The following is a 14116-nucleotide window of genomic DNA, read 5'->3' on the forward strand; positions in this document are numbered from 1 at the left end:
TGGTATTTTTTCAAACGCTTTTTTCCGGGTTCGGTTCTGGGTAAAACAAAGAGGATGCGGGTCGGGTCGCGGGTGTTGCATAATAAATATATTAAAATAATAATAATTTAGTTAAATGTTTAAATCCTCAGATCTCTCCCCCGCGGGTCCGAGCATAATCATAACCTCTGCAGCGCATCAAACTGCTGCTGAGCGCGCCACATTCGAAATGGCTGAGGTGAAGCTCTCTAACGGAGAATACAGCATTTTCAATAACACTTCCTCAAGAGCGAAATCCAACGTCTGTGAGGCTTTTGGTGTCCTCCTAGATGGAGAGAATAACCAACATCCCACGCTTTTTGAGACAAATATGCAATTGCGTGTGTTAATAATTGCACGTTTTCACTGCTCATATATATGCGGGTTCGGGTCGGGTTGCGGAACTAATTGGCAATATGTGCGGGTAGCGGGGCGGGTTCGGTATTGCACGTCGCGGAGCGGGTCTTGAAAATCCGACCCGTGCAGGACTCTGGTCTATGTTGATGGTACACATGGAGCTGCTGTGATGCAAGTCAAATTTCAGACTTCATCTGACCATTAAAGTATTATCGTATCGTATCGTATATGAAGATGCTGCATTTACATGGATTCAAGCAGACGGTAGGAAGTGAATGAGAGCAGGACATGGAAACTAAATGAGACTCCGGCTGCGTTTCACTATTTTTCATTTCCTCGCTCCTCGGGCTCGGTATCATCGGAAGTTGATTTGTCTGCGCCATGTTGAGTAGCGTCCCAGTGGCCTTATTTGTGCCGGAGGATCGAGGAGTGTTAACGGAGGAGCGATAATCGAGGAACTACCAGACCATCCTCCGGTGAAATCCTCAGACACACGCCCCGCCCCCTTACTGTGTATCGCTCACTGATTGGACGATGCAGCGCATGCACTGATCTAGCTGCTGTCAGACAATCAGCGTCATCACAAACGGACGTCGCTTCACGTGGCGCTCCGGAGGAAACGACGTCCCATTGCTCTTAAAACTCATTTCCCTGCTTCTCGTGGTTTCCTTGCGTCCCTCCATGCTTCCCTGGTGGGAGGGACTAGTCGCAGGGAAACGACGCAAGTGAGGGACGCAAGGAATCCATTTAACCGAAGTGAAACGCACCCTCAGACAATACTGGCAACAACCATGGTAGACATTATTGTCATCCAAAGTTAAACATGTTGGCATCCTCCACGACGAAAATAAATAACAAGTAGATGTTACATTAAACCCCAACACAAAGAGAAAACACGAACAATGAGAAGTTGATCAGTTCTTTGATAACTGTGTTTGTTTTTCTAGGTCCATCCATGAGTATTGTTGTCTGCCATCCACCTGATTCCAACTTAATGCAGCCGTTAGTAATATTGCAGCTTTTTAAAGAGGCTCCTACCAGTGCAGCTCTGTGTGGTGTCTGGATACTCAGCGGGCTGGCAGGCGGGGTTAATGAACATCAGAGACGAGGATTTGATGATATGCTGCACAAAGTCCAGCAACATCACACAGGCCGGCTCTGAACTGGACTTCTTATTCAGGCCTAGAGCAACTGGAAGAGAAAAGACAAGAGATTTGATTTATTGAACTGGTTCACCAGCCCTAATGGGTTGCAAGACTAATCATAAAAGTTACAGTATGATAACAGTGTTCGAAAAGAAAGACCCCATTATCTATTCTACACACATTAACGTGTTTTTTGTGTGAATTTCTTGATGTGTCTCTTCTGCAGACCTGGGGCCTCATGTATAACGCCGTGCGTAGGATTGACGTGGGAAGGTTGCTTACGTAGTAGAAATCCGAAAAATAGGTCCATACATTTTCCGCCACTTTCCGATACACCAAACATTGCGTACCGGCGAGGAAAGTGCGTACGGCACTTCCTACGCCGGTTTCCCTTTATAGATCACAACCGACTCGAAATGCGGTGCAGCTTTTGCGGGCTTCACGTAACGCCGATATTTGCCTATAAATAGTCAAAGAAACGCCCATTCATTCATTCATTCATTCATTTTGACTGACTGCATGGAGAAGATCGCAGGAAATGACGACAGAACAGCTAAAAAAGACTTCTCACATCGTGTCAGATTCTGGTTATTTTGGGGAGGTCGAGATAAATCATATTGTTTGGTGGATGCAGTTTGAACCAGAGTAGCAGCATGGAGGTCGGATCGTCACCAAAATAAATAAATAAGTGTTCCGAAAAAGGTTAATGACAAAAAACAATACACATAGCAGGCAGTTTGTTTGTACCGAGGACAGGAGACCCCCCCCTTGATGAGAAACTCTAAGAAATGATCGGGGGATCCCTCCGGAGTGGTGTCATGATGACTGGACAACCTATAGAAATGCAAAACTGGTCAGTTTAGACTTAATTCTATCCTCCAGCTTACCGCATAATTTATGAGAAAACATTTCATAACATTAACACAACATATTCGAGGTGGTTTTAAATAAAATATCCGTATTTATTTATTTCTCCCAGTTATGTTTTTGTGTGCACTGAGGAGTCTCAAACAGGTGTTTGTTAAATCATTTTAAGATTGGCTTTAATCAATTTGTGAAAATGAATTCTTCATATATGATAAATGAGAGGTAACATTTTATTTATGGTATTATTTCCACACATTTCTCTCCATTCTTCCTTCTGCCAACGGTGTCGCAGTTTCTCGTCTCTCCTGTTTTTGTGCTTAGTGCGTACGCATGGGTTAGAGTTTGCGTGGAGGACCGCACGTTTTCCCGTCAAGTTAGTATTTTATAGATTGCAAACATTGCGTAGAAACTGCCGTACGCCATTTTTTGAGCGTATATCCCTTTATAAATGAGGACCCTGTACATCTTTGAATAAAACACCTCTCTTAAATTGAACTGCTCAATTATAGACGCATCTCTTGAACTCCATAGCCCGTGTGAGGCCAACTTCCTTTGTTATGACAATTGGCATTTATTAAGAATATCAATCCTTTGTTTAAAAAACATGTGGTGTTATTTAGTCATGACAAGTGCCATTGTTTGGTTATTGTTTGCAAAGGGAAATTGACAAATTGGGGCGAGAGGAAAATTCTTAACATTTATTAGGATGTTAAAAACTACTCAGAAGTAGCTATTTGGAAAGTGAACAGTAGGTACAGTAGGCCAAATCCTCCTATATTTCAAAGATAACATTAGACGAATAGACTTAGCAAAAACGTTTGACAGACTCCACAAAAACAGAACACTTGTGCAGCTTTAATAAGGTGTGTTTTACTACTATAGGTCATCACTGTACTGTGAGGGGTTTCTAATATTGTGTGTTGCTCCTGTACGTGCTTCAGATTCAGTGAACCTTACCGACATCCACATCTGTCAGTATCCTGTCAATGAACTGACACAGGATCTGTCGAGGTTTCTGCACAGCCTGGTCGTATTCAGCAGCATTGGCACTGAAAAAGCAACAAGGTGAAACGTTATTTATGGAAACATGCTTCAGGGAACGTTTTTTATCAACTTAACACAGTGGCAACCATCACAAATAATGCTCAGTTTAATCAACAGCAGTTTCAGAGTCTGACATGCTGTTTAGAGTTAGCTTAACCAACTATAGCCGGTTACTCGCCTCGCTAGCTCCTGGAGAGCCGGTATCATCGCTGACATCTCCAGTCCCTCCATCTTTACAGCAGCTTGGTGTGGTCACTTCTTCAAGATATAATATCAAATATTTCTAATGTAGTTTTAGCCAGCACCCTCCTACATGTGCGGTTCATCCTGACATGTCTTTCGAAAACTTTCGCTCCAAAATGACTTTTTTTATTTTGGTACGGCAGCCATCGAGGGTCATTTACACCACTGTTTAAAGTCGAATTCCAAACTGCTCCCCCTAGCGACGCATATGTGAACTGCTTACATTAAATATGAATACAGTGGAAAAGTAGTGAGACTTTACTTGGGATAAACAAAAAAATACGACCTCAGTTTGGGTAACAATCATTAATTCTAATTAACAAAGTAATAGAAGAGTCTGGCTTTTTGTTAATGACTTTTTTAATTACGTTTTTGTTGTTTTACAGATGTTTTATCTTCAAGGCCTACTGTACATTTTCTTATCTCTAATGCCTTTTCTTTTTCTATTTTGAGATGTTCCTATTTTAGAATTGTTTATGTCTACTCTTTTGTGTGCAATGCCTTGTTTTTTTATGGTGCTGCATCTTATCTTAAACCTCAAGAAGTTACCTTACTTTGATTATGTCACGGTCACAGCTTGTGCAAAAAAATATTAAGGCATTTTACAGTGTTAGTTCATTCTATTTTAGGCTAAATATTATTACAATTGATTAATTGTGGCCCATTATATCAATGTTGAGTCCTGACACTTAAAGGTGGGGTAGGTAATTTTGGAGAAACCAGCTCGAGTGCGCTAGAATTTGAAAATACACAGCTGGAAGAAATCTGCTACTTCCTTACAGAGCCCCTCCCCATGGCCCCTCCTCCAACACACACGAACGCGCACATGACCAATGAGGGCACGAGATAAGTTTGTGCACAGATGGAAGGCTGACAGGCAGGTAGGTCCAGTTATTTTAGCCGGCCCGGCTAAAATGATTGGTCGTGCTTTTTACAGTACTACGGCTTCCACAGATGACATTTTGTATGTTTTTTTTTTCAAACCACTGCTATCGGGATGTTAAGAGCATTCCATGGAATAATAAAAAGTGTTTCTGAAGTGAATTACCTCACCAACCCTAACTCTGAAATTGCTAAGTTATCAAGGCTTAATGGACAAAGTGGTACAGAGAAAGCATATTACATAAACATATATTTAAAATAAAGGTCAATTTTAGATCAGGATGCTGGTAAGAGAAGCTGTGAAGTGTAAGTACATTTGCAATTTTGAGGGAATAACACGTAACACAAAAAGCAATAAAATAAACTTGTTTTGCTGACATTTGTTTTGGTCTCTTTCTTCAATCAGTCGGAAAAACGATATTATCCTATCTAATGTCCTACTGTCCTTAAAGGTAGCTCAGTATCGCTAAATCAACATGTTGTTTTTCATCTTTATTTAACCAGACACAACACACACAAATACAAGGCTGCTCAATACATTCAATAGATTCTCTCTTTAATTAAATAGCAATATTCAATGCACAACATTTACAGACATAAATGATATTTATGTTCAAGATTCCGTTTTTTTTCCTTTTTTCTGCTGAGGCTTATTTTCTGTTTATATGGCAGAAAAAGTAAATACATGTAATGCGTTATTAAATATATAAAAAAGAACAATTAGGAGATTGTTCTATAGAAATCACTGATAGGAAACAAATGAAGTGGCTTTGCTGATGAGAAGTGATTTCCAACTTTAGGGAGGCTTATTGTTCGCATGAAAAGAGAAACAGACTTGTTCTGATTTTACAATTAGAACAATTAAAATCATGGGGAAAAGATGGGGAAAAATAGGAAAAGCGCATAGAAAGAAAATGGATGTTCGTGGTTGGTTTCCTGGTGGTTGGTTCTTGTCTTCTTTGTGTTTTAGCGGTTGACCTTTTTCAAACCGTAGCCCATGAGGCTGGCGAACAGCGTCAGCACCATCTTTGGATTCACCTCCACCAAATCGTCAGGAAGTGCGTAGACACGAGCTCCGATCTTACGAGCCAATGAGATCGCATACCTGGGGGAGGAACAGGAAGAGTCAAATACCAAATTGAAGAACATCAAGAACAATAACCTGTTGAGATTTGGTGTTTTTACTTTGCGTTGTTGAGTTTATCGTCCGCCTTCAGCACTCCTTTCACTCCTCTGTTCACCATGTTCCACTGCACGTTATTGGGAGCGATGGCATCGATCAGATCAATCACCGGCAGACTGGTGCTGATCAGTTTGTCCTGCAGAAAACAAGGAAGCAGTGTCAAATACAGCCTTTTGTTTACTCACACCACGTACTCTCTCACCAACAGAGATGGCACAAGTACACACATCCTTTACTCAAGTAGAAGTGTAGATAGTCGTGTTTAAAAATACTCGGGTAAAAGTGGAAGTACTGACTAAACTTCTTTACTCAAGTCAAAGTAAAGAGGCTTTGAAATGTACTTTAGTAAAAAGTACCCATAACTAGCAGCTGTTTTAAAGAGTACCTGACCTCCCTTTATATTAATAGAACAATAATGTCATTGTTAGCTAATGAATGTCTCCATGCTGAACAACGGCAACATGATAACGTTTTCATTGGTCCCTCTTCTTTAGAGAAGACCAGGAAATGATGGATACACGGATCGTGTTCAAATCAATAGGCACGCAATGACTCTAAATAATAATGATCACGCCACCAAACACACATTCAAACTAAAGGAACCAGCCTGTTTGGAAAATGTAAGAAGTAGAAAGTACAGGTATTTGTGTTCAACATGTAAGAAGTAGAAAGTACAGGTATTTGTGTTCAAAATGTAAGAAGTAGAAAGTACAGGTATTTGTGTTCAAAATGTAAGAAGTAAAAGCCGTCCGAAAAATAAGTAGTGGAGGTAAGTACTGATACCAGAAAAAACACGGTAACATACTCCACTACGTCCCACCTCTGCTCACCAACATACACACTCACTTTGAAACTGCTGATCTGTGTGCTCTTCTTTGATTTCGTCAGGGTGCTGTTGACCCAGTCCAGGATGATCTGATCTTTGACCTTCTCTCCATCGCCCAGATCTGACAAAACCAGCAGCGTGGACCTGAAGGATAACGAGCAGGAGGGATAACTCAAAGTGTGCAAGGAACAAAAACTGTTCAAATGGGTCGAGCAGAGAAATTCTTCTGTTGTTCTTTACATCTGTGAATTTGTCAATTCTAGAGTACTGCAATACTACCGGGTACAAGTGTTTGTAAACCGCTTTAAAATCAAAACTGCTCCACTTGTTATTTTTAACAAGTGGAGCAGTTTTGATTTTAAAGCGGTTTACAAACACTTGTACCCGGTAGTATTGCAGTACTCTAGAATTGACAAATTCACAGATGTAAAGAACNTGTGATGGAAGCGGCATTTTGTTTTAATAGACTTGGGGGCGGGCCCACCTGTCACTTTTTATGCATACTAATGTGATTGAAACATTTTTTATTATACACCATAAGGCGCAACAGTGGGGGCTTTTCACACCTGTGAATACACATCACCCCCCTCCTATCGACGGATCTCACACCTACTTGGGATATCACACCTCGAACAAAGGGGAGGCGGGACTTAGCTCATTAGCATAAGTAGGGAGAGGTGTGACCTGTCACAGCACCTGTCACTTTCTATGCATACTAATGTGATGGAAGCGGGATGAATAATACTACTCAGGGTGAATGAAACAATGTCAGATTTAATACAAGATCTGAATCGCTATCTGATTTAGTCACTGACCATTCTGAACTCATAGTGCTTGAGTTATTCATCAAAAATTGTATTGTGGTCGCAACCACAAGAAGCTTACCTAATTTATGACATGCCTATACCAGCACTTCTCAAGATGTAGATCCCTTTGGACTAGGCGCCTAGGAAAAGTGAAGCTTTGAAGCCAATTTTCGGAGTGGTTAAAAAGGTGGAATCACTACTTTCGGGGCAAAATAAAAAGGTTTTACCAACTTAGAATGGCTAAGAGGCGTCTGTAATTCCGCAGACCATTTTTAGGTAAACCAAATTCCCATTACAAACACTTAAAAAACCCTGAAGTAAAAAAAGAAGACTTATAGAAATATGAGATTATTTTTCTTTCTCTGGGTAATGCTAGTGCGCTTGCTCTGTGGGTTTAGGTACAGGTACAAGTAATTTTATCACCCGTAATTTGTATTCAGTTCTCTTCACACACCAATGCTTTGGACAGGCTAGCTGTTTTCCCCTGCTTCCTTACTTAATGCTAAGCTTACTGTATTCTGGCTGTATATTTATATTTAAACATGAGAATAGTGTTGATCCTCTCATTGTTATCAAGCAATCAAACAAGGGTATTTACCAAAATGTCAAACTCTTCCCCAACAGAATGGTTGAAATCACCATTGACAGCTCTTCATTCTACATTGCATGATAATCAGACAGAAAACAAGTTGTGTTCGAGGCTGAAATGTGTGTGAGTTCATTCAAATGTCTAACCTTTATCGCTATGAATTTATCTCAAAGAGTGTTTCAGCTGAAATTAATTTGTGGTTTGCTGCAGTGGAAACAGAGAGATGATGCTGAGCAGCTGAGCCTGTTTTAACTTATAGCTGTTGACAGGTGCTTTGATGGCTTGTTCTTAAATCGATATGAGATGGAGCGATGGAAATTGTACATAAGGGCAAAATTAAGTATTGAAATAATTAGTGTTAGAAAACTCACTCGTCACCAGCTTGAGTTTCAATATCAGGATACATGTATTTATTATCCTTGCAAGAATGGAAGTAGTCATCACATACAGAGCATTTGGTACAACTAGTTCCTGAACAGTGTCTTTCACGTGCCTTATACAAGACAGGGTGTTATTCAGTCACAAGATACATGTATACCGGTTCAAAGCAGTATTCTATGCTTAGTTCAGATTAGCTAAGGCCTGCGTAAGCAATAACCATGACAGTCATATGCCTATCTCCCTAGGGGCTGAATCATCATGTTAATCGTAGCAACATAGCTATCATATGTCTAACACAGTGTCTCATGAGCGTCATCCATGTAATTATACATCCTGTTACGTACACAGCTACGTAGGGCCTCTGTTATCATGTGCTACTCTGATATAGAAAGATTACATTCAGTATTTTCCCATCAATTAGAAAAGGTTTTTAAAAAACTTTTTAAGATAAAATATCGAATGTATTCTTCGATTTTATTTCTCTGTAATATTAATAAATTTTACTCCAGTAGATCTAAGATTAAGATATAATTTCAGTCAAAACCAAAGAAGTGACTTCCTAATGCTGGCTTGTGAAGAGGAAAAGTAAATCGTTTGTTGAAATTTGTGAAAGTTAAACTATTTCCTTCAGCTGTCGAACAAATGAGTCATGGCAGTTGGAAGTGATCGCGGCCAATTAAACACAATGGGAACCTTCAGGCAGGGTAGGATGATCGGAAATCAATTCCTCCTGTGCCTCCTCATGAGTGCTAGGCTTTGTAGGAAGTAAATGACAGCCAAGGAAACTGAAACAAATGCCAACATGTGGGTACAAATATCTGCTGTTCAAATGCTTAGTTTGGAAACATGATCTAAAATTCTGTATAAAACACAATTAAATGTGTGCGCACACAGTTATTTGCACCAGAGCATGTACGATACTAATAGTAAACTTAGGGATTAATTCATGACATAAGTTGATTTATTTTCATATTTCCATAGTTCCAAATACACTTCAGGATATTGCGGTAAAAACTATATATAGACAGGTTTGTATTTCCTTGTTCAGGGACTCTATCATGGTTTGGGGGATAAGTCACAATCAAAGTAAATCCTATTGCTTCATTAAAAATGATATGTTAAACAACAGTGTGCTTCTAACTTTGTGCCAGCTGTTTGAGGAAGGTCCTTTTCTGTTTTACTGTCATAATCAGGGTAAGAATTTCAGGGCGGCCATGACGGCCATCGTTGCCCCTCGGTCTGGCCGTTATGCCCCACAAATAATTGTACGTCCTACGGCCACCATGGCCTTTGTGCCCCTCACACTGTTAAAATCTCGAAGTTGCTTTAAAAGCGAAAGTGCAGTAGTCTGGTCCAGTGGCGTTGCCTGGCCTGGGCATTTGGGGCTTTAGCCCCCAATGTTTTTTCTGTAGCCCCGGACAATTCTCCCTCAATAATATAACCAGGGGTGCACATAACTGGTACGCAGGTACGCATGCGCGGCACAAATATGAATTGCGTAACGTCACTTGTGTCACTACGCGCCTTTGCGTACCTCAAAACAAAACATGTTTCGACTACACGTGTTTCTTGCCAACACTCAATGGAGTAAACTACGAGACATGTGAAAAAAAAACAAGACATTAAGCAGCTACGTTGCCGTTTCGCTCCCTGCAAAAAATCTTCTGACTTGCTATGACTGATTGTACTGTACCTGGGTGCCGGCCGAGCCGTGCAGGACATAACCGACGGACCTGTAAAGCTTTACTGGAGGCAGAGGCTTAGATCACTGGACGACAGAGTTGTTCACTGTGTGCACAGACAGGGTTAACGTATGAACAACAGAATTGTGCCAAAACTCCGCCAACTGGCTGCAGTGGGAGACTCCCCTGTGCACATTCTGTGCCCTGCGCACACACTGGAGAACTGCGCAAAATCAGATGATCACAATGTTCACGCTCTGTGGTCAAGCTGCTGCAGTTTTATTTACAACAAACTTACTCAGGGTGTTAATGGGAGAGTTTGAAATCAGACAGAGGTGGAATAAGTACTCAGATCTTGTGTAGGAATACTCTGTTACAGTAAAAGTCCTGCATTGAAAATGTTACTCAAGTAAAAGTAGAAAAGTATTATCAAAATATGTTTTATAATGATTGATCATTAAAGTGTTATTAAAGCTGGTAAAGGTGCAGCTAGTTTAATGACTTTGTATTCTGCAGGGTAGCTTGTGAATTTACTCCAGGTGGAGGTAAAGTCTGATTTAAGAGGTTGATTTAATATTTACATTTAATCAAAATCTTGTAAAGTAACTAAAGGTATTCAATACATGTAGTGGAGTTAAAAAGTAACACCATTTACCTACTGAACTGTAGTGGAGTAGAAGTACCAAAGTAGCATCAAAGTCAAATAAAGTACAAATATTCTCAAAATTGTACCCAAGTACAATACTTGAAAACTGTCTTTAGTTACTTCCCACATCTGAAATCAGATATGATTTCAAGTCATGTGATAATTTCTGTGAGTATTTGATCCTTCACTGGGCGTCAGGAAATGCAAGGACTTCACAGTTTTGGCAAAAGTTTTGCGAGAAAGCAATCGTGGCTTAAAAGAGGGAGGCGCATCTTCATCATCTTCATGCATCTAGCATGCAAGAAGTGTAAATAGAGGACAGTGAAGGAGACACTGAGGGAGGACCACGCTTCGTGTGGATTGGACCACCAAACGCTGTACTCTCTGGTACTCATCTGAGTAACTCATTAAAAATGGAAGATACTATATATGACAGTAAAACAGAATAGTGTTAAAGGGGATTGGACTTTGTAAAATCTCCATAAATAAAAAGTAATCTGTTTACAGTTCTGTTTTGAGAGATGTGTCCATAGATCTCTTAATTTGCTCTCAAAGTTGCACGCAGGTGACAAACATTGGTGGGCGGAGAGAGGGCACGCCATGGGAGTAGACGTGTAAAACACGAGGTCCATTTTTTTTTAACAACTTAAAGCTATAATTGGCTTTACATTTTGATTGAGTGTAGTTAATTTAGTATTTGGGAGAGTCAACAAAGTATTTAACGTTTTTATTTTTGGAACATTTTATTTGGGACAAGATGCCCCCAACGCGATAAAAGCCGTGAGGCTAGCAACGGGGAGGCTAAAGGCTACTAGCACGTAGCAGTGTGCGACGCTAGGGCATGCTAGCAGGCATTCCGTGAGTTGTCAAGGAGATTATTCAAGAAGGGAAATAACGGCCTCCGTGAAGAGATCAGGCTGCCATCTCTTCCGCTAAAAATCGCTCGTGGATGAATTGCCGATGACAAACTACGGTGCCCGACGAAGAAGGCTGAAGGCAGCTTTGGATGCCCGCTTGCAGGCAAATGGAAACGCGTTTACGCTAACTCTGAACAGTGACTACAGAAGCGACAGAAGTGAAAAACGGATGACTTGGAAAACAGGGGAAAGACAGTGNTGATCACTTTGGTCATTAGGATGATTATGATAGTTTACTTAACTATTGGAATTTGACTATTAACACACGTAAGTAGTAATATTCATCCCGCTTTCGTCTCATTAGTATGCATAAAAAGTGACAGGTGCTGTGACGGGTCACACCTCTCCCTACTTATGCTAATGAGCTAAGTCCCGCCTCCCCTTTGATCGAGGTGTGAGATCTCAAGTAGGTGTGATATCCCAAGTAGGTGTGAGATCCGTCGATAGGAAGGGGGTGATGTGTATTCACAGGTGTGAAAATCCCCCACTGTTGCGCCTTATGGTGTATAATAAAAAATGTTTCAATCACATTAGTATGCATAAAAAGTGACAGGTGAGCCCGCCCCGAAGTCTAATAAAACAAAATGCCGCATCCATCACATTAGTATGCATAAAAGTGACAGAAGGGTCCGCCCCAATTATGTGATGTCAGAAGACCGAGGGGGTGGAGTGAGATAAAAAAAAAAGAACCCCGTGCAGATAAAAAGCCAGTCATTTTCACTCATCAAGTCATCTTTCCAAAAAGAAAAAATGGCCAAGAGACGCCTCGATATGGCATATCGAGGCGTCTCTTGGCCATTTTTTCTTTTTGGAAAGATGACTTGATGAGTGAAAATGACTGGCTTTTTATCTGCACGGGGTTCTTTTTTTTTTANGTCACATGAGTTATGAAGAATATAAATACAACATTGAGTAAGACTGTTATTAAAAACACTGCATTAGAAGAGTGCTTGCTTCTTTCTCTGACTTTCTCTTTAATCCAAACCCCTGAAGTAAAACCTCCAGAGTTAAGGTGTCAGTTACTGTGGCGATGTTGTTAGGTAAACGAGTGAAGAGGAGCACACCCCACAGGAAATGAAAACGACCAAAACGTCACAAAAACAACTAAATCCTCTCAAGGGAATATCCAAACCTGGGTGTAGTAAACATCTGGGGCCTCATTTATAAAGGGATATACGCTAAAAAAATGGCGTACGGCAGTTTCTACGCAATGTTTGCGATTTATAAAATACTAACTTGACGGGAAAACGTGCGGTCCTCCACGCAAACTCTAACCCATGCGTACGCACTAAGCACAAAAACGGGAGAGACGAGAAACTGCGACACCGTTGGCAGAAGGAAGAATGGAGAGAAATATGTGGAAATAATACCATAAATAAAATGTTACCTCTCATTTATCATATATGAAGAATTCATTTTCAAACATTGATTAAAGCCAATCTTAAAATGATTTAACAAACGCCTGTTTGAGACTCTCACAAATGATGCGGTAAGCAAGAGGACAGAATTACGTCTAAACTGACGCCGTTTTGCATTTCTATAGGTTGTAGATACGAACATGGTTTTATATTTTTAATCGTGTTTTATGCCGTTTGCCAAGACTTGAAAAGTCGCCCCTAAAACACAGGAGGTATGGAAACTAAGAGCACCATATGTTGTAAATTGTACAGCTAATATAACACAACACATTAGTTGTATTTCCTTTAACTGGTGGATATAGAGTTGCTGCGGGGGGGGGGGGTTNATTTTTATAAAAAATTACATTGACCCAATGACTCAAAATCAATGCAGCATTGTATTCATACACTGGACAAGAAGATCACACTTCTTTATATTTGGATTTAGTCCACCTTATATTGTTAGAAATAATGTAATGAAAATTAAGTATTTTTTGTTAAATAGTCAAATTAACTTCCATGTCATGTGTCAGTGACTTCCAAATCTATACCAGATAACAACACTGGACAAAATAGACACACCTCTTTTATTGGATTTGAGTGTTTCTTTTTAAAATTGTATATTTGTATGTAATTTGTATTAAGTACTCATCTCTTTCGACTCCACTTCGATCGATAGAATTACTAACAAAGAATTGCTAACAAAGCACTTATATACTAATAAAGGGCTGGCTTATCTAAAACCAGTTGAGTAGCACTTGAAATGTGTTAGCTCTATGAAACCTGATGTACTCATATGATTCTGTTTTATTCAAGTTTGTATCTTCCTGGTCGAACGCACTTATGCTANAATAAAGGGCTGGCTTATCTAAAACCAGTTGAGTAGCACTTGAAATGTGTTAGCTCTATGAAACCTGATGTACTTATATGATTCTGTTTTCTTCAGGTTTGTATCTTGTTGGTCGAACGCACTTATTGTAAGTCGCTTTGGATAAAAGCGTCAGCTAAATGCAATGTAATGTAAAGTAGTCTCTTTTCAATAGCTTCCATGTCATGGACACAAAATAACAGTTGGATAACAAGGGGCTATATCAAACTTGCCTTGCCGTAGTGGTATAAGAAGAGTTTGGTTA

The 14116-nt window shown here is 40.1% G+C and overlaps 3 protein-coding genes across 3 annotated transcripts in view; 1 reads left to right on the plus strand and 2 right to left on the minus strand.

Annotated features, from left to right (window-relative positions):
• The window catches only part of LOC104958463 (serine/threonine-protein kinase ATR-like), a 6659-nt gene extending 5325 nt beyond the window's left edge, over positions 1 to 1334 (plus strand). Inside the window, exon 5 of the mRNA XM_010786204.1 lies at positions 1323 to 1334. Within this exon, the coding sequence (XP_010784506.1) occupies positions 1323 to 1334 (12 nt within the window). The remainder of the gene's footprint in view (positions 1 to 1322) is intronic.
• A 44-nt stretch (positions 1335 to 1378) lies between these two features.
• On the minus strand, positions 1379 to 3788 carry LOC104958464 (serine/threonine-protein kinase atr-like). The gene is made up of 3 exons (XM_010786205.1): positions 3610 to 3788; positions 3345 to 3436; positions 1379 to 1566 (listed from the first exon to the last, which is right to left on the minus strand). Exons 1-3 carry the CDS (start codon positions 3660 to 3662, stop codon positions 1379 to 1381), a joined length of 333 nt encoding a protein of 110 aa, XP_010784507.1. The 5' UTR covers positions 3663 to 3788.
• Positions 3789 to 5034: 1246 nt separating this feature from the next.
• The window catches only part of LOC104958465 (plastin-1-like), a 9955-nt gene continuing 873 nt past the window's right edge, over positions 5035 to 14116 (minus strand). Inside the window, exons 2-5 of the mRNA XM_010786207.1 lie at positions 6950 to 6968; positions 6586 to 6799; positions 5742 to 5875; positions 5035 to 5661 (exon numbers count right to left, since the gene is read on the minus strand). Of these exons, the coding sequence (XP_010784509.1) occupies positions 5523 to 5661; positions 5742 to 5875; positions 6586 to 6799; positions 6950 to 6968 (506 nt within the window). The 3' untranslated portion in view covers positions 5035 to 5522. The remainder of the gene's footprint in view (positions 5662 to 5741; positions 5876 to 6585; positions 6800 to 6949; positions 6969 to 14116) is intronic.

This window comes from Notothenia coriiceps, unplaced genomic scaffold (assembly GCF_000735185.1).
Source record: "Notothenia coriiceps isolate Sejong01 unplaced genomic scaffold, NC01 NC01_scaffold00028800, whole genome shotgun sequence".
In the NCBI taxonomy this organism is placed as follows: Eukaryota; Metazoa; Chordata; class Actinopteri; order Perciformes; family Nototheniidae; genus Notothenia; species Notothenia coriiceps.